This window comes from Diaphorina citri, unplaced genomic scaffold (assembly GCF_000475195.1).
Source record: "Diaphorina citri unplaced genomic scaffold, Diaci psyllid genome assembly version 1.1 scaffold556, whole genome shotgun sequence".
NCBI lineage: Eukaryota > Metazoa > Arthropoda > Insecta > Hemiptera > Psyllidae > Diaphorina > Diaphorina citri.
The window spans coordinates 150023-173736 of NW_007377990.1; the positions used below are offsets into that span (position 1 = coordinate 150023).

General features: G+C 37.2%; 1 protein-coding gene across 1 annotated transcript; it reads right to left on the minus strand.

The window, feature by feature from the left end:
* Window positions 1-481: 481 nt before the first annotated feature.
* LOC103510078 (DNA ligase 3-like) lies at window positions 482-19698 on the minus strand. The gene is made up of 10 exons (XM_008474713.1): window positions 19579-19698; window positions 18527-18639; window positions 18276-18380; window positions 6417-6563; window positions 6089-6250; window positions 5645-5785; window positions 4600-4662; window positions 3839-3927; window positions 2466-2587; window positions 482-612 (listed from the first exon to the last, which is right to left on the minus strand). Exons 1-10 carry the CDS (start codon window positions 19634-19636, stop codon window positions 482-484), a joined length of 1131 nt encoding a protein of 376 aa, XP_008472935.1. The 5' UTR covers window positions 19637-19698.
* Between the last annotated feature and the right edge of the window lie 4016 nt (window positions 19699-23714).

Genomic DNA, 23714 nt, shown 5'->3' on the forward strand with positions numbered 1-23714 from the left:
TGTACGTACTTTTTAGGCTGCATTATACATATACATACATGATCTTGCCTCTGAGAGTTAACACAGTGTCAAGGGCTTTATTTGACGTCACCCATTGGATTTACACAGGCCAGTATTTCTTAAACTCTGGATTATCTGAAAACTCTCTGCGGTAAGATCGGACAACAGTGTTCTTAGTTAGGTTATGAGAAACAGACTGTATAACTGCTGATGTGTTTAGTGATCGGAGTTTTGTTACAATAGATGTAGGTACGTACTTTTTAGGCTGCGTTATACATACATATGGCCGATCTTGCCTCTGAGAGTTAACACAGTGTCAAGGGCTTTATTTGACGTCACCCATTGGATTTACACAGGCCAGTATATGTCTTAAACTCTGGATTATCTGAAAACTCTCTGCGGCAAAATCGGACAACAGTGGTCTTAGTTAGGTTATGAGAAACAGACTGTATAACTGCTGATGTGTTTAGTGATCGGAGTTTTACCCTTCATTCATCGTCAGCAATAATCTTGCCTCAGTAAGCGTGAGAGGGGGCCAGGAGAAGCCAGCAACACGCCTTTCACATTTCTGCACACTTCCAATAAAGAAATATGCAAATGCAAAAGTAAGTACTGCGAAAAATCCGAGACACAGTTTGAATTTCTAATGATCGTAACGAGTTAACTTATTACTTCAAAGGTAAGTGTAAAGTAGCGCAAAATTAATATTCCAAGGGGCTACTTTGATTACGAAGAGATATCGAATTGAAAACTTGAAATTATAGAGTAGAACAGTAAAAGAAACCCCAGCTTAAATGAATCTGCCTTAAATGTATTACAAGGAGTGCACCTTGTTTACACATTCCCAAGAAAATTCCTTTGGAAAAATGTTAAGATTGGACACACACGTGTAGTTATAAATGACGTCTGTGGCTTTATTTGTCTCAGTTCACCTCAACTGATATAGCCACAGACGTCAAACTGCAAGTGTGTGACTGGCTTAAGCATTAGTTCAGTGGTATACTGACGGACTCTCAAAGTAAGTAAGTAGGAGTCTCCTGCTAATACGATATCACATCGTGTTGTGAACACGAGGAGTGAGAAATATAGGAGGGACAGGGAAGAAGGGAGAGAGAGAGGGGGGGGGGAGAGAGAGATGGAGAAGGGATGAGGGAGATGGAGAAGGGATGAGGGAGAGAGAGAGAAAGATGAGGAGGAGAAATCGAGAGAAAGAGATATAGAAAAAGGGATTGGGGACAAAGAGGGAGAAATATAGAAGAGATGGAGGAGGAAGAGAGATGCCTGAGAGAGATAGAGAGAGAAGAAGACAGAAAGAAAGAGAGAGGGAGAGAGAAGAAGACAGAAAGAAAGAAAGAGAGAGAAAGAGAGAGAGAGAGAGAGAGAGAGAGAGAGAGAGAGAGGAAACAGGGACAGAGAGTGAGAAATATAGACGAGAGAGGGGTGAAGAATAAAGGGCGAGGAAGGGGAAGAGAAAGAGAGAGATAGAAAGAGGAAATGCAGAAAAGAAGTGAGAAACATAAAGGAAGGAGAAAGGGTAACAAAAACAAGAGTAAGAAAGAGGGAGCGAGAGAGAGAGAGGGGGGGGGGAACAACATTGTAATACGTATAAGGCAACACATGCATTGGAAGGATGATATGTGCAACAGAGAATCAACCATCTCTCTCTCTCTCTCTCTCTCTCTTCTAGGACATTCTTTGTTCTTTTTAATTTCTTATTCTCACTGTATCACTTTTTTTCCTGATTTCTAATTATCTCTCTCTCTCTCTCTCTCTCTCCCATATTAAGACAGGGTGTCTAAAAAAAAAAAAAAATGAAATTCTCTGACTTTTCAAGGTTTTCCAGTCCACTTTTTCAAGATTCAAAAATATGCTTGTGCCCCTTTTCCAGAAGGTTCGGTTCGGTCGTTATTCCGGACCAAAGTTCCGCCATTTAGGGTTATACAGGGAAAAAGCTCAAAAGGAACTAGCGGTTACTAGCGCTTCTCACGACTTTACCTTTCGCCACAGGTCGCTCAAATTTTGCAGACAGCTTCCATAATTAATTATGATCAAAAGTGTCCGCGGGCCGGACCTCGCCTATCTTTTTTCGGGACGATAAAAATAGGACTCTCTGTCTCTCTATCAAACACACTCTAAGTGTATGGATGGTTTTGAATAGCACAATTTTATTATTTATTTACACGAGTTCAATGACCTTGGTACCCTGTATATCACGTCTCAAGAGAGTTTCGCAGATCTCAAGCCAACACCTAATATATTGAAGGTAGGAACAGATTACAAACGTGTTGGAAATCTAGAGGAGGCAAGAAATTAATGAGCACAGCGGGGCACCTTGGCCCCCTGTCTCTTTCGTTTCCCATCTAGAGTTTGCGAGCCGAAGAAAGAGAAGAATATTAAGTTACGAACTTGCGCTATTTAACGCCAAATCTTTGAAAAAACTCAAAAATAGTTCGCAATGCTCAGGCCTTTAGGTTTTAGCCAAAGTCGCTCAAATTTCGCAAACAGCTTCCATGAAACACTCACCTTATTCCCCAGTACATGAGTAGCTTCGTCTTGCTCGCTCTCTGGTAGTAGGGTACCTCCAAATCTGATCGCAAGTAATTCAGGAGAAACAACTAAATGACAAGATAAATCGTCTATAAGAAACGATTTAATTACCTATAAAGAAATCAACATGTGAAACTTACCAATAGAAAAATAAGAGAGAAGGGATGCAAAATTAATATTCAAAGGGGCTACTTTGATTACGAAGAGATATCGAATTGACAACTTGAAATTATAGAACTGAACAGTAAAAAAACCCCAGTTTAAATGAATCTGCCTTAAATGTATTACAAGGAGTGCACCTTGTTTACACATTCCCAAGAAAATTCCTTTGGAAAAATGTTAAGATTGGACACACACGTGTAGTTATAAATGACGTCTGTGGCTTTATTTGTCTCAGTTCACCTCAACTGATATAGCCACAGACGTCAAACTGCAAGTGTGTGACTGGCTTAAGCATTAGTTCAGTGGTATACTGACGGACTCTCAAAGTAAGTAAGTAGGAGTCAGTATAAAAAGTACAGAAAGGCCGCTACTTTCCTCACACAAAGGATATCCCTAGATGTTCAGCCGGAGAACTCGGCAGCGGCAATGGGAACCTTACTATGTTCTTCCAATTTAGAAGAAGTTGAAGGGAGGGATGGGGAGAGAAACAGAGAGAGATGCAAGAGAAGGAGGAAGAAAAAACAAAGTTGATTTTATGGGTAAAACTTTATGCCAAGCACATTTTTATTTTTTTTTTTTTATTTTTTTATTTTATTTTTTTTTTTTCAAATTATTGTAGGTATCAAGCACCATTTTTTTTTTCTCAATCCACAATATACATCAATCCAGCTCCATCATCAAAACCATAAGGTTTCACAATCTGCCTAGATCCTCTTAATCTCAACGAGACTGCCTTCATCTATCTTTTTTCGGGACGATAAATATAGGACTCTCTGTCTCTCTATCAAATACACTCATCAAATACAAGTGTATGGATGGTTTTGAATAGCACAATTTTATTATTTATTTACACGAGTTCAATGACCTTGGTACCCTGTATATCACGTCTCAAGCAATTTTATGACTAGTTGAGATAAATGATACATTATGAACATAAAGAATAAACGAGACTTTATTGAAAGAAACTGCTGAAATGAAGGACCGATTGCAAAAATTTGAACCGATTGCAATACTTTCTCATTACCTTGTATAGGTTCCACAATGTAATAGAAAGTAAAAATACTTAAGCAGAATAATGGACCAAATTTCAGTCAGAAAAAATAGATCCTTAGGTGTAAATAAAGGATACGCTATGACGTATTTTTCTGCTTCGGAGAACTTTTCTCTGACTTCTTGAGGGATGCAAAGTTTTACTCCATTGAATATATCCGGTAATGGCTGAAATGGCAAATCAATTGCTCACATTATTTACTCAAATCAAGATAGGAAACTACCCTAAAAACAAATAAAGATATTTATTCATTAAAAGTATAATTTTAAATTTTATATCTTAGTATGCATTAAGAAAATACTCCAACAACTTCTTTAGAGATTAGATAAAACTTCCGGCCCAGGTGGGGTTATATTCATATTGAAAAACTTTCAAGTTCTTGGGAGAAATATTTGCGCAATATTCCATTTGCATGACCTACAAAGAAAACACCTACTCAGGTAATGATGATACATTACTGTGTATAATGTATAAACTTATAAAGTGCAATCATATTAGGTAAGGTGCAATCCAAACTTTTCAACCCACTTAGTATAATTGCAGTCATCAGCTTAGGTAATTAATCCAAACAGATTTTAGTAATTGAACCTCCTACAATTTTGGGAAATTCTAAATTTCTAATGGAAACATATGGTCTTACTTTGACAATTTAGAATGCACTACAGGCTGTCTCGAAAGTCCCGTCTGCTAATAAATAAGGTCAAATGGCGATTTGACCATCTTTTGTCCCTGACTAGGGGGGACACTTTGACCAAAGTTATTTGACCATCAGAGTCGGAAGAGCCCTAGCCAAAAACAGTGGAGCTATTATTTCTGATTCTGGCAGATTTTATACTTACATTTTTGAGTCCGTTGATTTTAGTGACTTTTTTACTCCACTCCTCATTTTCCGAGTTACAATCCTATAATCAGCATATAAGGTGGCCATGAGAAATTCCATGCAAGTAGAATAAAAATTATAAATTATTGTACCATTTTCTTGTACTTTATTGTACCTCATTTTTTGTACTGTTAGGATGTGACTGCAAAGTCCATTTACTGTTTCAGTTCTAATGGGGGTTTTGAATTTAAGCCAAAGATGAAGGTATTTTCGAGCACCTCGGGGTTGACCTTTTCATTTAGAGAAAGAAACACGCGTAAAAAAAGACCAAAGAGGAATAATTCGATGACGTCCGTATTTTCTAGTTAGGGACAAATGAATAAATGAAAAGATAGTGCAAGTCATTTAGAGAAAGAAACTCGCGTAAAAAAAGAACAAAGAGGAATAATTCGATGACGTCCGTATTTTCTAGTTAGGGACAAATGAATAAATGAAAAGATAGTGCAAGTAGAGTGATATTGCTAGATATGTAGGTGATAATAAAAGGAAATGCACAAAAACTGTAAGTTAGTATTTTTTGTCAGACTTCTGTAATAATGTTGGGTTTTCTCGCCATGCACTCCTTTTCTCACTCTCTCTCTCACACACTTTCCCTCTCGCTACCTAGATACATGGGTTCATAAAGTAGGTACAACACAATCATTCCTTGACAAAAAAGTTTTTTTTTTTTTATTTATTCTATACAAATTGAAAAGCTACAGAGTTTGTCCAAGTTACAACGTCAGTGGCCATTTTTAGTAATTTTACTAAAACTTTATTGGATGATCTCGGTAAACTTGGGTTGTGCTTTGGATAGGAACATCAAGGAAAATGTCCAAATTTAGCACATTTGGACTTTTACATTCCCAGAGTACATAATGACTTGATGAGAAATAAGAAAAGATAAGAAAACAACGAACCCGAAACAGGCGATTTAGGAACATAAAAAAGTAAACTACCTAAAAAATAAGGCTTGAATCCAGAGATTTTAACACTTAATTCCACCAGTAACCGATTCAACTTACACTATTCACATTTTCATCGGCTGACTCCTTTTCTTCCGCTTTCTCTTTCTTTATCTTCTTGGGAGGAGGAGAAGCAGATCTTCGATTAGTAGGAGATGCAGCGTGCCTTTTGGAGCTTGAGGTTTTTGATTCGGTCGTATTCTTCAAATAATGAAACAGAATATGATAAATAATTATAAAGTTGTTGTTGTTGTTTTAGCAACTTTAACTTTCGCCCAATGGTGCCGGCAGAATAAAGAAAAGATATCTTTTTGTATCTGCCATACACCGGGAAAGTAAAATAGAATATTAGTTGTTGTTAGCGATTGACTAATAGGTCATTTTTCTACGTATCTTTTCCATAAAGGACACAATGGTGAATCTATACAACCAATTCTATGGAGGTGGTCTGCCAAGCAATCGTGGAGGAAGCAATCTTCAATCAAGTATACGCATTCAACTTACACTATTGGCATCTTCTTTTCCTTCGTCTTTCTTCTCCTCTTTCTTTATTTTCTTGGGAGGGGGAGAGGTAGACCTTGGTTTCGACGAAGATGGTTCGTCCTTTCTCTTCGAACTTGGTTTTAGTGTGAAGTCGGATGTTTCTTTGGACTTTTTGAACAGAACCTGATGAAAATGAACCAAACATTTGTACAATTTGTTAATAAAATGAGCCTTACTTATCATCTTAATAAATTAATAGCGATCCTTAAATTCCCCAAAAAGTTCCAATAACATCATAAAAAAAAAACTCATTTTAGTACGTTCACATTTTCTTAGTAGTGCTACTCACTTTGAGTTCGGGCAAGTTGGTTGCAGTCTTCCAGTCTTTATCGTCTCGGATTTTGGTCACCCGCGGGAATCGAATAGAGATACCGTCGGCTGTGTGGATCTCAGCCTGACTGAATTCCGCACCGGAGATTTCCCATACTGTAACCAGCTCAGCACATGCCCATACATTTTTTTCCACTTTTCGCTCAAAACTAATGCAATTCTCTTCAAAAAACTATGGAATTCCAAAACTATTGCACATTTTTATTGGAACTATTGCACATTTTTATTCTTGTAAAAAAGAAGAAGGAGAAGACAAAGAAGAAAAACATAGTAATAATAATGTAGAAGAGAAACTATTTGGAAGAACTGAAAATGAATGGAGAAGAAGCAGAAATAGAGATAGGGTGAGACTGTTGAGAGAGAAAGAAAGAGGAGAGGGAGGGAGAGAACAAACCTCCATTTTCGGCAAATATTAAAATTAATCAATATGGCTGGAATTGAAGACAAGCAATAATGAAAAGTAAACAAAAGTTCAATGTACCACAGGGTGTGTAGATAGTTACGTTCTTCTCATCACAGGGTGATAGGAAAACGGATGCACCAAGTTCCAGAAAATTAGAGCACACAAATCCTAGTAAAAAGAAAAAAAAAAAATCAAAATGGGCCAAAAATTACATAACATAGAACGTGCAGATGGGCTAACAATTAAATAACATAGAACGTAAAAATAGACTTTACGTATAAGGCCCGTCACTCAAGATGAGTTCTATCGCAAATGATGATCGCAGTCCATCGCATGCGATAGAATTAATCGTGAGTGGGGAATTTCTATCCAATAAGTTCGACTGATCGATGGACTTATCGCATGCGATAGAAGTCATCGTCAGTGGCGAGCTTAATAGAGCGTTGTGCTTTTAGAGGTGAGACTAGAGTAAAACTAATTCGTGTGTATTCGTAAACAAACGTAGAGAAGAAACTAATGAAAAACAAAATTCAAACACAAAAGATTCCAATCCAAAATCCCTTCAGACTTTTACTTTTTGGTCACCCGCGGGAATCGAATAGAGATACCGTCTGCTGTGTGGATCTCAGCCTGACTGAATTCCGCACCGGAGATTTCCCATACTGGTTGAGCCTGGAGTAATAAAATTGATGAGTTATCTCTTTTACACAACACGAGTTTACGTATAAGGCCCGTCACTCACGATGAGTTCTATCGGAAATGATGATCGCAGTCCATCGCATGCGATAGAATTAATCGTGAGTGGGGAATTTCTATCCAATAAGTTTGACTGATCGATGTACTTATCGCATGCGATAGAAGTCATCGTCAGTGGCGAGCTTAATAGAGCGTTGTGCTTTTAGAAGTGAGACTAGAGTAAAACTCATTTGTGTGAGTTCGTAAACAAACGTAGAGAAGAAACTAATGAAAAACAAAATTCAAACACAAAAGATTCCAATCCAAAATCCCTTCAGACTTTTACTTTCGTGAAGGCCAAATAAACAAATAAAGGCTTATGATTTGAAGGCCATACTATGTGGTTTCCTCTCGAAATATTGTTGAGCTAAAGGGACTGCGTATCCTATTTCGACAGTCCAAAATTCTAAATAAAGCAATATACTATTTTTCCCACATATATGAGTGTTTGCCATGTGGGTTATGGGACCCGACATTATTACCCCCATGAGATCACATGATGAAAGAAGAGCTCTTCAGTCACCGAAAAAATTAAACTTATGAGAAAATAGTAGAGAGATAAAATTCTAAATAAAGCAATATACTATTTTTCCCACATATATGAGTGTTTGCCATGTGAGTTATGGGACGTAACATTATTACCCCCATGAGATCACATGATGAAAGAAGAGCTCTTCAGTCACCGAAAAAATTAAACTTATGAGAACATAGTAGAGAGAAAGAAAGAGAGGGAAAAAAGAGGGATAGAGAAGAGAGATGGAGAAGGAGAGAGGGGGAGAGGTAGAGGGAGGGACAGAAGAAAGAAGAGAAAGGAAAGTAGAAAAGAAAAGAGAGTGTTTTGAGTTCAGACTATTTTGCGATTTATATCAATAATGGCCGGAAATTGGTAACTACTTTCTTTGGGATAGGTATATGAAATTGGTAATGGAGAAGAGAGATGGAGAAGGAGAGAGGGGGAGAGGTAGAGAGAGAGAGAGAGAGATAGATAGAGGGACGGACAGAAGAAAGAAGAGAAAGGAAAGTAGAAAAGAAAAGAGAGTTTTTTGAGTTCAGACTATTTTGCGATTTATATCAATAATGGCCGGAAATTGGTAACTACTTTCTTTGGGATAGGTATATGAAATTGGTACTTACTTTGGGATCTTTGGCAACAAAATCAGGTATCATTGTCTTTTTACAGGCTAACCAGTCAGGTACTTTGCTTGCATCTTTGCTGATCTTCACCATTTCCAACTCCGTCTGAAAATATGAAAGATTTTTTTCAAGTTATAACGTCAGAGGCCATTTTTAGTAATTTTACTAAAACTTTATTGGATGATCTCGGTAAACTTGAATTGTGCTTTGGGTGGGAACATCAAGGAAAATGTCCAAATTTAGCACATTTGGACTTTTACATTCCCAGAGTACATAATGACTTGATGAGTAATGACTCTGATGAGAAATAAGAAAAGATAAGAAAACAACGAACCCGAAACAGGCGATTTAGGAACATAAAAAAGTAAACTACCTAAAAAAATAAGGCTTGAATCTAGAGATTTTAACACTTTTAATTCCACCAATGACCGATTCAACTTACACTATTCACGTTTTCATCGGCTGACTCCTTTTCTTCCGCTTTCTCTTTCTTTATCTTCTTTGGAGGAGGAGAAGCAGATCTTCGATTAGTAGGAGATGCAGCGTGCCTTTTGGAGCTTGAGGTTTTTGATTCGGTCGTATTCTTCAAATATTTGAAGGCCATACTATGTGGTTTCCTCTCGAAATACTGTTGAGCTAAAGGGACTGCGTATCCTATTTCGACAGTCTAAAATTCTAATAGATAAAACCAACAAAGTAGAAATTGAAAGTACCTTGTCGAAAATAAATGAGGATGAAGAAGACAAACTAGATCAATAGACATTGGAGTTGTATAGAATGTAGGAAAAGAAAATCGATCCAAGGGACATATACACAGTGCCATTCTTCAAGGATGAAAAGATATACTGGCACAGGAGAAAACAGAAAGAACGATAGAGTTGAAAATTCCGTGGTCCTTTGAGGTCGAAACGAACAAAAAACATAGTGCTAGTAAGTAGCTTAATGAACTTTAGAACTCGGAAAACAGGTCTTTGCCCAAATAATCCCAAACATCCAAACTCAATTTAACTCATTTTATATTACACCTGTCGCGTCGACGTCGTAATGATATTTTACCTTATGTTTGCCCAAAGATCCAAACGGTAGAGGTTTGTTGGTAGCTTTATCAATCAGCAAAATTTCGCTGTCCAAAACCAAGTCTTTGCCATGGGGAAATGCTTTGGGAAGGAAATCCTTGAAATGCCTGACCTAGGGAAAAACGTTCATTGTGTGAGATTAGAACAGAATAACAACCAGATTACCATTAACGGTAGTAGCATGCGCCTTACGTAGTGTCTTTTATCAGACAGTAAGGCTAAGGAGGACCTAGGGAAAAACGTACATTAGAACAGAATAACAACCAGATTACCATTAACGGTAGTAGCATGCGCCTTACGTAGTGTCTTTTATCAGACAGTAAGGCTAAGGAGAACCTAGGGAAAAACGTACATTGTGTGAGATTAGAACAGAATAACAACCACATTACCATTAACGGTAGTAGCATGCGCCTTACGTAGTGTCTTTTATCAGACAGTAAGGCTAAGGAGACAAACTTCTCCAGAGGCCCGTCTCACCTGCAAACCCAATACTATGAAAATGATAGAGAGATAGAGACCCTCTATGAACTCTATAATTAAGATTTTCATACATTTAGTTATGCAAGAGACTACGCGCTTTAAAAGTCGTGCGTCTACGCTTCCAATGTGAGACAAGCTTTCCATACAACCACCAAAAAGAAACCAGTTGAAAATTGGCTCTGGGAATCGAACCCGGTACCCTCTGTTAGTTAAACAATTTACTGACCACGGATTTAAAAGATCAACTAGTCGCCTATGTTTGGTTATGCAAGAGACTACGCGCTACTAAAAGTCGTGCGTCTACGCTTCCAATGTGAGACAAGCTTTCCATACAACCACCAAAAAGAAACCAGTTGAAAAATTGGCTCTGGGAATCGAACCCGGTACCCTCTGTTAGCTAAACAATTTACTGACCACGGATTTAAAAGATCAACTAGTCGCCTATAGACAGCACATTAACACTATAATTCCATTAGGACTTTTGTCTAAGAAAGGTCGAATTATAATTATAACCTGAGGCATGAAAATTTTTTGACCTCCTTTCTTTGAGATTTCTTTCTTAAATATGGGTTTGGTCGGTTTGGTATTTTTGTTCCAAGCAGACGGATTTTTTTTCCGAGTTATTTGCACACTCGAAAGTGTGGGTGTTTTGGGGTTTTATTATTTGGAGAAATTTGTGAAATACACTGCAGGTGTGCAGGGAGGCAAGAAAGGTCGAATTATAATTATAACCTGAGGGATGAAATTTTTTTGACCTCCTTTCTTTGAGATTTCTTTCTTAAATATGGGTTTGGTTGGTTTGGTATTTTTGTTCCAAGCAGACGGATTTTTTTGAGTTATTTGCACACTCGAAAGTGTGGGTGTTTTGGGGTTTTATTATTTGGAGAAATTTGTGAAATACACTGCAGGTGTGCAGGGAGGAGCGTTTATTGCGTGGGAAGACGGGAACGGTAGGAAAATGACTAATTTTAAGAACACCCACTTCGTTGTGTTTATACGAGTACCTCCATTCTGGCCAATTTTAGAAAACACTTTCACTCATTTACTGCATACCCCTTTTCTTTTCGACCCCTTTGTTGAGGATTTTTATCCTCAATATTGTTTGAGGATTTGACCACAATAATGGTAGTAGCCGACTGCTGGGTTAAAGGGAATCTTTAGTCTTATTCAAGCAGTATAGATAAACACTATTATTATTATTATTCATTCGGTTGGGTGGAAAAGCTCACGTTTGCATATCACAATAAAATTATATATCACACACCGCGTAAGTGGGCCAACTTATTATTATATTTCCAAATCAAACACTTGACAATGTTGCATTACGGAATTGAAAAGGAAGCCACCCTGTAGAAACCAGGATTTTAAAATTAGTATCTGCCTTAAGTGAAACTTGTAAGTCAACAACTTGTTGGTAAGAACGGTTGTATAGATAGTTACGTTCTTCTCATCACAGGGTGATAGGAAAACAAATGCACCAAGTTCAAGAAAATTAGAGCACACAAATCCTAGTAAAAGAAAAAAAAAAAAAATCAAAATGGGCCAAAAATTACATAACATAGAACGTACAGATGGGCCAACAATTACATAACATAGAACGTAAAAATGGACGAATAATTACACAACATAGAACGTAAAAATGGACCAACAATAAAATTATATATTACACACCGCGTAAGTGGGCCAACTTATTATTATATTTCCAAATCAAACACTTGACAATGTTGCATTACGGAGTTAAAAAGGAAGCCACCCTGTAGAAACCAGGATTTTAAAATTAGTATCTGCCTTAAGTGAAACTTGTAAGTCAACAACTTGTTGGTAAGAAACTTTCTGTCAAAATGATTGAAACAAGTCTTCCCGAGAACATACGTATGGAAATACATGTATGTATTTTCGGAAACAAAATTCAAGAATGGTTAGATAATTGCCTAGAGTGTTTCAGATACAAGTAAATAGGAATGTGGTGAATTTTCTGAAGTTGAATTGACATGAAAGATTGAAACGAGTGTGATGTACGAAAGAGCAGCACTGAAAGAATACAGAAAATGGGAAAGGAATACATTCCAACGAGATAGGACGGAGACGGGTGAATTACAAGAAAAAGGAGAGTAGAGAAAAAGTGGCACAAAAAAAAAGATAGCAAACCGTATATTTTTCGATGACAATATCACATATGTATATGTATTCTATATAGCAATAGGAATGTGGTGACTTTTCTGAAGTTGAATTGACATGAAAGATTGAAAAGAGTGTGATACAAGAAAGAGAAGCACTGAAAGAATACAGAAAATGGGGAAGGAATTCATTCCAACGAGATAAGACGGAGACGGGTGAATTTCAAGAAAAAGGAGAGTAGAGAAAAAGTGGCACTAAAAAGATAGCAAATCGTATATTTTTCGATGACAATATCACATATGTATGTATATGTTTGTATTCTATATAATTGTACATACACAATTAAACTAAACGTTAGTACCTATATACACTTTTGCTGAATCTCATAAAAGGATCATTGTCCATTTACACAACCAACATATATCTGGTAATAGAGATGGGTCCCCAATTATCTATCGGATAAAATGTCATCATTGGGAATAGATAGTAATTCTATATTATTTAGAGTTTTGATAAGCATATTATTTATAGCAGGGGAAGTAAAAATGACTTGAGACTTTATTGGAAACAAGAGAAGATAAGAACGAGCAGCAAAAAAGAAAATGTAGGACAGTGATAATTCATAGAGAACATGGCAAAGGAAACAGAAAAGAAGACGTGATAATGAAAATATTAAAACGGGGGAAAAGTAAGCAATTTAGAGATGTCAGTTGTGATGTTTTGAACAAATGTTAAAATGTACTAGAATATGAGGATAAAATGCCATGCCTCCAATGGGATTCAAACCCACACTCTTTCCCGCTTTCGGAACAAAAATTCATACAGATAGCGCGCTCTAACATTCAAGACAGGAACTTGAACAAAAGAAGAAAAGTTCGAGTGAGAGAAAATGTACCGATGCTCGGGAAACTGAGGATTCTCCTGTTTGAATGTCTACCCGATATACTGAGCTACTGGTCTTAGTGAATATTCTCTCAAGGTTGAGAATTTAAAAAGAAGTAGTCGGTGATGAAACGTTAAAATATTTTTTTTTTTAATATTTATATTATTGATGTCATTTGAAAATATGCAGGAACTTAAAGGTTTGAAATTAGTGCAAACACAGGCGTGCTTACTGGAACATGGCCTGGCGCACAGAGCTGATTTGATAGCAACTTGGTAAACTTGAGAATAAATCCATCAATATCATACAATTTCCAAACAACCAACAGCGATTCTTACACCTTAGTGAATATTCTCTCAAGGTGGGTTGAGAATTTAAAAAGAAGTAGTCGGTGATGAAACGTTAAAATAAAATTTTCTGAATATTAATATTTTTGATGTCATTTGAAAATATGCAGGAACTTAAAGGTTTGAAATTAGTGCAAACACAGGCGTACTTACTGGAACATGGCCTGGCGCACTGCCGTGCGCTCAGAGAGTCAGAGCTGATTTGATAGCAACTTGGTAAACTTGAGAATAAATCCATCAATATCATACAATTTCCAAACAACCAACAGCGATTCTTACAACTTCTAAGCTTTTCAAGAGGCCCTCTGGTTTCAAAAATATCCTCGGAGTGAAAGCCCTCATCAGAGTCACAAGTCATAAAGTGCCATAAAAAATGTATCATAAACTTGATGGCAATACTGGTTATGATGGATCATAACTTCTTGAAGACTTTATAGAGTAATTTACGCGTCACAATTACCAAAATACTTACAACTTTTAAACGTTCCAAGAGGCCCTCCGGTTTCAAAGAAATATCCTCGGAGTGAAAGCCCTCATCAGAGTCACAAGTCATAAAGTGCCATAAAAAATGTATCATAAACTTGATGGCAATACTGGTGGCGACACAAGTATAATTAAAAGCAAATCATTGAAGCGTACATATTTCGAAAATTATGTGCTAACCTCCTGTTTGCGCTGTGCCAAAAGAATAATGGTCTAAAAGAGGACATACATAACTGTTGCATTTTCTTATTTTTGTCAAATATTCTTTCACCAACTTTAAACTGACTCTCAACCATTTTTACATGACTTTTTTTGACATAAGAGTTAGCTTTTACCTTCCGATTAACTCTCGTCATTGGCCATAGCTTTTCTTCCAAGGTTCAAGTACTAAAACTTATTCTTTCACCAACTTTAAACTGACTGTCAACCTTTTTTACACGACTTTTTTTTGACATAAGAGTTAGCTTTTACCTTCCGATTAACTCTCGTCATTGGCCATAGCTTTTCTTCCAAGGTTCAAGTACTAAAACTTAGGTGCATACCTTATGTTCAAGTACTAAACTTAGGTACATACCTTATGTTCAAGTACTAAAACTTAGGTGCATACCTTATGTTCAAGTACGGGTTTCAAGCTGCGCGAGAAGTACTTGAACTCGTTTCCCTTCTTATGTACTTGAACTCGTTCCCCGTCATACTTGATCTCAGAGTACATACCGTGAGGACACTTCTTCATTGCTTGTTCTACTGATTTGCAAGCCTCAGCCTATGGGATGGACAGAAATTTGAGGTTCAATGGGGATGTACAAGATCGTTAATCTAAAAGAGAGCACCCTATAATAATCATATAATGGGCCAAGTCTTCTAATTTTGATAGTAAACACTAAAACGGCCAAACCACCGGAAAAAAGTGGCTCAGTGAAGTGTAGGAAGTGGGTTTCTACGGAGGCCTCGAATGCCCAATCTCATGGGTCCAAAAAGTTCACGATCAAATTTTCTTAGTGTCCTAAACATGTTAGCTAAGTTTTATTAAGATCGGACAAATAGAAAGAGATGAAGAGAAAGGGAGGGAGGAGGAGGAAGAGGGAGAGAGAGAGCGGAAAAGGAGAAACAGGGATTGAAAGAAAGAAAGGGAAAGCTCACCAGCATAGGGAGTACAGGGGTCATCAGTTTGAGGGCAATATTGCTTTTGCTGGAACTGGAATCTTCATCGTCCTCACCCCCGCTACTTTCTTTGCTGTCTTCACCGAGTCCCAGTTTACGAACCACTGAATCCAGATCTCTGGATGTTTGAAACGCTTGATAGGCATCAGGGTGTATAGCGTTTAGACTGAAACATAAGAGCACCTTGGTTTAGATTAGATCAGCACATAGATTGGACTTCAAAGTGCAACAACTGAGGCACCAACTTGGTCAATGAATGATTGATACAGGGCCCTTGATTCAGCTTTAATAGGTTTAAAGTTAAGAATCTGTTCAATGTAAGCTCCTGCTAAGGACCTCTTATCCTCGTACCTTTCTACCAAGGATTTCCATATGGTATCGTAATTACTGCCTACAGCAGGAATACCCGCGCACACCGACAGAGCTGAACCTTTCAGACGGGAAATCAAATAATGTATCTTTTGTTCATTTGACAGAACCTTACTTGCATGAATCAAACTATTGAAAGTTTCATAGAACAGAGTCCAATTTTGTAGGTTGCGAAAAGACCAATGATCAATTAAAATTACATAAAACCTTAGGGAAATTTAAATATTATAAATAACTTGATAACTTCAATACAAAATATACAAATGTGCGTGTGGGATCATTCAACTTTTTCAACATTATAGGTACATTTTCCATAGAAAAAATGTAGTAAAATCGACAGCTGAAATTAGTAATTGGATTTGTTAGATCTCATCTTTTTAAATGGGGTATATTAACTTGTGGGTACTCTGAAAAAGATGGTGTTTAATTGTAAGCATTTGAGGCATGTTTTATAGGATTTCGCTACGATGACCTCTTGTCGTGCTCGTCATTCATCCTTATCGAGAGGTATATCTTGTAAGCTTTAAAAATGAATCGATGGCACGCCGCCAATGCAGTGAAGCAGAAGTGAGATTAGAGGAAAGAGGAGTGCAATGAGGGTAAAGAAAGGTAGGTGGCACGCCGCCAATGCAGTGAAGCAGAAGGTATTTTCGGAAACAAAATTCAAGAATGGTTAGATAATTGCCTAGAGTGTTACAGATACAAGTGAATAGGAATGTGGTGAATTTTCTGAAGTTGAATTAACATGAAAGATTGAAAAGAGTGTGATGCAAGAAAGAGAAGCATTGAAAGAATACAGAAAATGGGAAAGAAATACATTCCAACGAGATAGGACGGAGACGGGTGAATTACAAGAAAGAGGAGAGTAGAGAAAAAGTGGCACTAAAAAGATAGTAAATCGTATATTTTTCGATGACAATATCACATATGTATGTATATTGTATATGTATTCTATATAATTTTACATACACAATTAAACTAAACGTTAGTACCTATATACACTTTTGCTGAATCTCATAAAAGGATCATTGTCCATTTACACAACCAACAATGAAAAAATCAGCTAAAATAATATCTGGTAATAGAGATGGGTCCCCAGTTATCTATTGGATAAAATGTCATCATTGGGAATAGATAGTAATTCTATATTATTTAGATTTTTGATAAGCATGTTATTTATAGCAGGGGAAGTAAAAGACAGAAGGGGAGGAGAAGAAAGAACCATAAGGAGAAAGAGAAGAAGGAGGAAGAGGAGGAGGAGAAGAAGAAGGAGGAGAAGAAGAAGGAGGAGGAGAAGACGGAGAAGAAGGAGGAAGAGGAAGAGGAGGAGAAGGAGGAGGAGAAGAAAGGGGAAAACGAGGAGGAGGAGGAAAAGGAGAAAGAAACATACCACTACAGGTCTGAGTAGGTATTCAAAGAAAACTTCATTTGACTCAGTGTCGAACCATACGTTTCCCTGGCTTGTATGTGCTCTGAAAACAAGAGATAAATGAAATGGAGAAAGGTCTCATAGGTATTTTTCTCGAGAACAGAGTACCTACCAATGGAGAAAACAAGAGAAAAGATTTTTATAAAGTGGTTTGATGGAGGGAACTGTAACCGACGAGGTCTTATCGTCCCGAAAGCGAAGAGAGAAGAAAGGATAGGAAGCCAGCCGTTCCGAGAACGAACCTTATCCATTCGGGCGGGAATCAAAATAAATGGAATGAGAAAAGATCTCACATGTATTTTTCTCGAGGACAGAGTACAAGTTTGGAGTACCTACCTTTTCCTTTTTTTCCTTTCGTAGATAAAACCAACAAAGTAGAAATTGAAAGTACCTTGTCGACAAATTGTAATCAAAGGACTCATTATTGCTGAAGTACCTTCTTCCATCAATGACCGCACTTCCAAAGAAGTAATACAACCAAAAATTCATCTTTCATGTGCTTGTGATTTAGAACTAAACTTTACTTTCCGTGTCCAGTTATGACTGAATCTAATTGATCTTTAAAGTTTTTCTAGAACAGTTCTAGAGATATCTTGAAGAACAAGATATCTGAAGATCATGGAAGAAAGTGTTTTTTTTTTTTTTTTCTTCTTCTTCTTCTTCTTCTTCAAGATCGTTGAGCTATAGATATGTATACTCACATGAATTTCTTCCATCTCACTCAGAACCACATGATGCTCAATCTCTTTCATATTCTCCTGCAGGATCTTCTTTCTCTCTCGGATAGGTCTGCCTAGGAGACTTTCCCCGTTGAAGTAAATGCAGTCGAAAATGAACAAACAGACACAGGCATCATTGAACTCGTCTTTCTGAAATAAATTAATTTCAATTAAATTAAATTGATTTACTTCATCAGTGCCATTCTTCAAGGATGAAAAGATATACTGCCACAAGAGTAAACAGAAAGAACGATAGAGTTGAAAATTCCGTGGTCCTTTGAGGTTGAAGCGAACAAAAAACATAGTGCTAGTAAGTAGCTTAATGAACTTTAGAACTCGGAAAACAGGTCTTCGCCCAAACTCAATTTAACTCATTTTATATTAATAATAGACTCTTGAGTGGAAGGCAACCACTAGGCGAGGTTAACGCCTTAGGCGTTCTCTACCACCTAACCCTTAGAGCTCCGAAATTGGTACTTACTTTGGGATCTTTGGCAACAAAATCAGGTATCATTGTCTTTTTACAGGCTAACCAGTCAGGTACTTTGCTTGCATCTTTGCTGATCTTCACCATTTCCAACTCCGTCTGAAAATATGAAAGATTTTTTTAAGATGTTTAGTTCTCACCTACTCCCCCTCTCTTTACTCATCTTTTTTCTCTCTCTCCCTAACATATCTCTCTCTCCCTAGCACCCTCCTCCCCCCCCCTTCTCCTCTCGCTCGCTCTCTCACCTGTAGTTTCTCCAAGGTTTTATCATCATGGCCTCCATGTACTTTGGTCACTGTACACCACTTCTTGCTCGCTGGATTGTAACATCCCATGAGAAATACGGACATCATTCCACCTGAAACCAAATTAACATTCAACTTTAATTTACACCGAGCGTCTTGACCACTACGCCAACTGTCGCGTCGACGTCGTAATGATATTTTACCTTATGTTTGCCCAAAGATCCAAACGGTAGAGGTTTGTTGGTAGCTTTATCAATCAGTAATTTACACACTGTGTCCTTTTGGTAAGCAATTCAGAGATGTCAGTTATGATGTTTTGAACAAATGTTAAATGTACTAGAATATGAGGATAAAATGCCATGCCTCCAATGGGATTCAAACCCACACTCTTTCCCGCTTTCGGAACAAAAATTCATATAAGCAATTCAGAGATGTCAGTTGTGATGTTTTGAACAAATGTTAAATGTACTAGAATACGAGGATAAAATGCCACGCCTCCAATGGGATTCAAACCCACACTCTTTCCCGCTTTCGGAACAAAAATTCATACAGGTAGCGCGCTCTAACATTCAAGACAGGAACTTGAACAAAAGAACAAAAGTTCGAGTGAGAGAAAATGTACCGATGCTCGGGAAACTGAGGATTCTCCTGTTTGAATGTCTACCCGATATACTGAGCTACTGGTATCAACATAATGTGTATTAGGAGATGAAAAGTATCCCCATGGGAAGGAATATCTTGAAGAAGGACTTTTTCGGCGTACAGAAGAGGAGAGGAAGGGAGGGAGGGAGACAGAGAGGAGGGAGGGAGGGGGAAAGAGGAGAGGGAGAGAGAGAGAGCAGGGGAGAGGAGGAAGAGAGAAAAGGAAAGATAGAAAAAAGGAAAGGAGCGCTCCTTATAAATTTCCAAGACTTCCTGCTTAGAACCTTACGTTGGTTTTCCAGGTTTTAGCTTTGAATATGTATCTCCAATACAGAGTTTTTGCTAGTGTTTTTGCCTGCTACCGACCGTGTGCCTGCTGTTGAAAAGTTTAAGACAAAAGAAGTCCTCACCTTTATTACCCGTACCGTACCAGGCTCCCAACACCACCAAATCTGCACTATCCGCCATACTGCCGCCAAACAGGTAGTCCTTCTTCACTTTCAACCAGTGCCGTTTCCCTGGCTTGTATGTGCTCTGAAAACAAGAGATAAATGAAATCGAGAAAGGTCTCATAGGTCTTTTTCTCGAGAACAGAGTACCTACAAGTTTAGAGTACCTACCTATGGAGAAAACAAGAGGAAAGATTTTTTTAAAGAGGTTTGATGGAGGGAACTGTAACTGACGAGGTCTTATCGTCCCGAAAGCAAAGAGAGAAGAAAGGATAGGAAGCCAGCCGTTCCGAGAACGAACCTTATCCATTCGGGCGGGAATCAAAATAAACGGAATGAGAAAAGATCTCACATGTATTTTTCTCGAGGACAGAGTACAAGTTTGGAGTACCTACCTTTTCCTTTTTTTCCTTTCGTAGATAAAACCAACAAAGTAGAAATTGAAAGTACCTTGTCGACAATAAATGAGGATGAAGGAGACAAACTAGATCAATAGACATTGGAGTTGTATAGAATGTAGGAAAAGAAAATCGATCCAAGGGACATACGAATGACATGAATGGATGAAAAAGGAAAATAAAAGGAGCTCATGCAAAAAAAAAAATGTTGGATAAATGATAAAAAATAAAATCCAGACTATGAAAAAAAAAAGGATAAAAGAAAATATTATCTAAAGAATATCTAGAATGGGGAAAGGGGGAAAACATATACAGCAGCAAAAGATAGGGTAGGAAACGCAGGAGGCCAAATAGCAATAGAATTAAAAGAGTAGGTACAAAGGGACATACGAACGACATGAATGGATGAAAAAGGAAAATAAAAGGAGCTCATGCAAAAAATATGTTGGATAAATGATAAAAAATAAAATCCAGACTATGAAAAAAAAAAAAAAGGATAAAAGAAAATATTATCTAAAGAATATCTAGATTCTAGATAAGGGAAAGGGGGAAAACATATACAGCAGCAAAAGATAGGGTAGGAAACGCAGGAGGCCAAATAGCAATAGAATTAAAAGAGTAGGTACATATTATAGGTACGACAGGAAAATATGAAAAAGATTATTATAGAAAATAATAATTATTTTATCTTTTGGGCGCATGTATGATGACATTGATGTACCTACTCGTAGGTGAAAGATTCCATTTAGATAAAATAAAAGATTCCATTTAGATATCGTTCAAAATTAACTCTATTTTTTTCTTCTTCTAAAGAATTTTATATAAAGAAAGACTTGGAATAAAACCGCTAACCTCCGGATCCAAAGTCTACTGTTCTAACCACTACACTACTGAAGTTTGTACCTACTACATAGGAATTCAGACAAACCAAAGTAGAACATGATCCACCAAAGATTTCCAAAAGCAGAGGTATTTCAAAAGAATGAAAATTTAAATAAGATTTTCTCAATAATTCAAAACCCGTCATTTTTTCTTTTTCTTTTTTCAACCTTTCGTTTTTATTATTTTCCCCTCAATTTTCTCTCCCTTGTCGAATTCTTCACCACATAGCTTTTACTTAATATTGCTGTTTTCTCCCTCCTTTCCACGATTATCCATCATATTTCATTCCTGATTTTTTCCCCTACCTTTCTCATCTTTACCTTTGAGAATTCCTTCCCCGGAGAGGGGGGGAGGGGAAATATAATATGCGAAAGCAATAATAAGATAAACAAATACCTATCGAACCCGATATTGAAATCCAAAACAAATAATCGTGTTTCTCCCTTTCTCCTCCTCGCCAAACAATATCTTATGGGTACTAGGGGAATACTGGATGTAACAACGTTCATTTTTTGCCATACCTATCAATAACTATTAGTATTACAGATAGGGCGAAGGCCTTAAACCTAAATATTCCTTTTGAAGTGCTTAAATACCGAGTTATGATCTTGGCAGTTCAAAGAATTGCCAAAAAAGTAGGGGGAGGTTTTTTTTCTGGGAATGGGTGTGCTAGGGGACTTAAAATGCTTAATCCGAGACCAAAGTTTAATAGAAATAATACAAGAGGAATATATGTACGCTTTAGACTGTGACCAACCTCAGCGATGTAGTTGTTAGGGAAATAAATTTTGAGGTAGAAAAAGTCGCATGTGAAGGTTGAAGGTTCGAATCTCACCCGGTATGGTGAAGTGGTAGAGTGCGCCAAACAAGGAGAGAAGAAGAGGAATAGGGAGGAAAATGGGATAGATCAATTCCCTCCACATTATTCCCACAAGCCAAAGACAGACAAAGAGTCTCCGAATAACTTTTGAGGTAGAACAAGAAAGGTCGAATTATAATTATAACCTGAGGGATGAAATTTTTTTGACCTCCTTTCTTTGAGATTTCTTTCTTAAATATGGGTTTGGTTGGTTTGGTATTTTTGTTCCAAGCAGACGGATTTTTTTGAGTTATTTGCACACTCGAAAGTGTGGGTGTTTTGGGGTTTTATTATTTGGAGAAATTTGTGAAATACACTGCAGGTGTGCAGGGAGGAGCGTTTATTGCGTGGGAAGACGGGAACGGTAGGAAAATGACTAATTTTAAGAACACCCACTTCGTTGTGTTTACACGAGGACCTCCATTCTGGCTAATTTTAGAAAACACTTTCACTCATTTACTGCATAACCCTTTTCTTTTCGACCCCTTTGTTGTGGATTTTTATCCTCAATATTGTTTGAGAATTTGACCACAATAATGGTAGTAGCCGACTGGTGGGTTGAAGGGAATCTTTAGTCTTATTCAAGCAGTATAGATAAACACTATTATTATTATTCATTTGGTTGGGTGGAAAAGCTCACGTTTGCATACCGTTTTTTTTTTTTTTTTTTTTTTTTTTTTTTTTTTTTTCCCGACAAAAATAATAAGATAAACAAATACCTATCGAACCCGATATTGAAATCCAAAACAAATAATCGTGTTGGAGGGGAAATATAATATGCGAAAGCAATAATAAGATAAACAAATACCTATCGAACCCGATATTGAAATCCAAAACAAATAATCGTGTTTCTCCCTTTCTCCTCCTCGCCAAACAATATCTTATGGGTACTAGGGGAATACTGGATGTAACAACGTTCATTTTTTGCCATACCTATCAATAACTATTAGTATTACAGATAGGGCGAAGGCCTTAAACCTAAATATTCCTTTTGAAGTGCTTAAATACCGAGTTATGATCTTGGCAGTTCAAAGAATTGCCAAAAACGTAGGGGGAGGTTTTTTTCTGGGAATGGGTGTGCTAGGGGACTTAAAATGCTTAATCTGAGACCAAAGTTTAATAGAAATAATACAAGAGGAATATATGTACGCTTTAGACTGTGACCAACCTCAGCGATGTAGTTGTTAGGGAAATAAATTTTGAGGTAGAAAAAGTCGCATGTGAAGGTTGAAGGTTCGAATCTCACCCGGTATGGTGAAGTGGTAGAGTGCGCCAAACAAGGAGAGAAGAAGAGGAATAGGGAGGAAAATGGGATAGATCAATTCCCTCCACATTATTCCCACAAGCCAAAGACAGACAAAGAGTCTCCGAATAACTTTTGAGGTAGAACAAGAAAGGTCGAATTATAATTATAACCTGAGGGATGAAATTTTTTTGACCTCCTTTCTTTGAGATTTCTTTCTTAAATATGGGTTTGGTTGGTTTGGTATTTTTGTTCCAAGCAGACGGATTTTTTTGAGTTATTTGCACACTCGAAAGTGTGGGTGTTTTGGGGTTTTATTATTTGGAGAAATTTGTGAAATACACTGCAGGTGTGCAGGGAGGAGCGTTTATTGCGTGGGAAGACGGGAACGGTAGGAAAATGACTAATTTTAAGAACACCCACTTCGTTGTGTTTACACGAGGACCTCCATTCTGGCTAATTTTAGAAAACACTTTCACTCATTTACTGCATAACCCTTTTCTTTTCGACCCCTTTGTTGTGGATTTTTATCCTCAATATTGTTTGAGAATTTGACCACAATAATGGTAGTAGCCGACTGGTGGGTTGAAGGGAATCTTTAGTCTTATTCAAGCAGTATAGATAAACACTATTATTATTATTCATTTGGTTGGGTGGAAAAGCTCACGTTTGCATACCGTTTTTTTTTTTTTTTTTTTTTTTTTTTTTTTTTTTT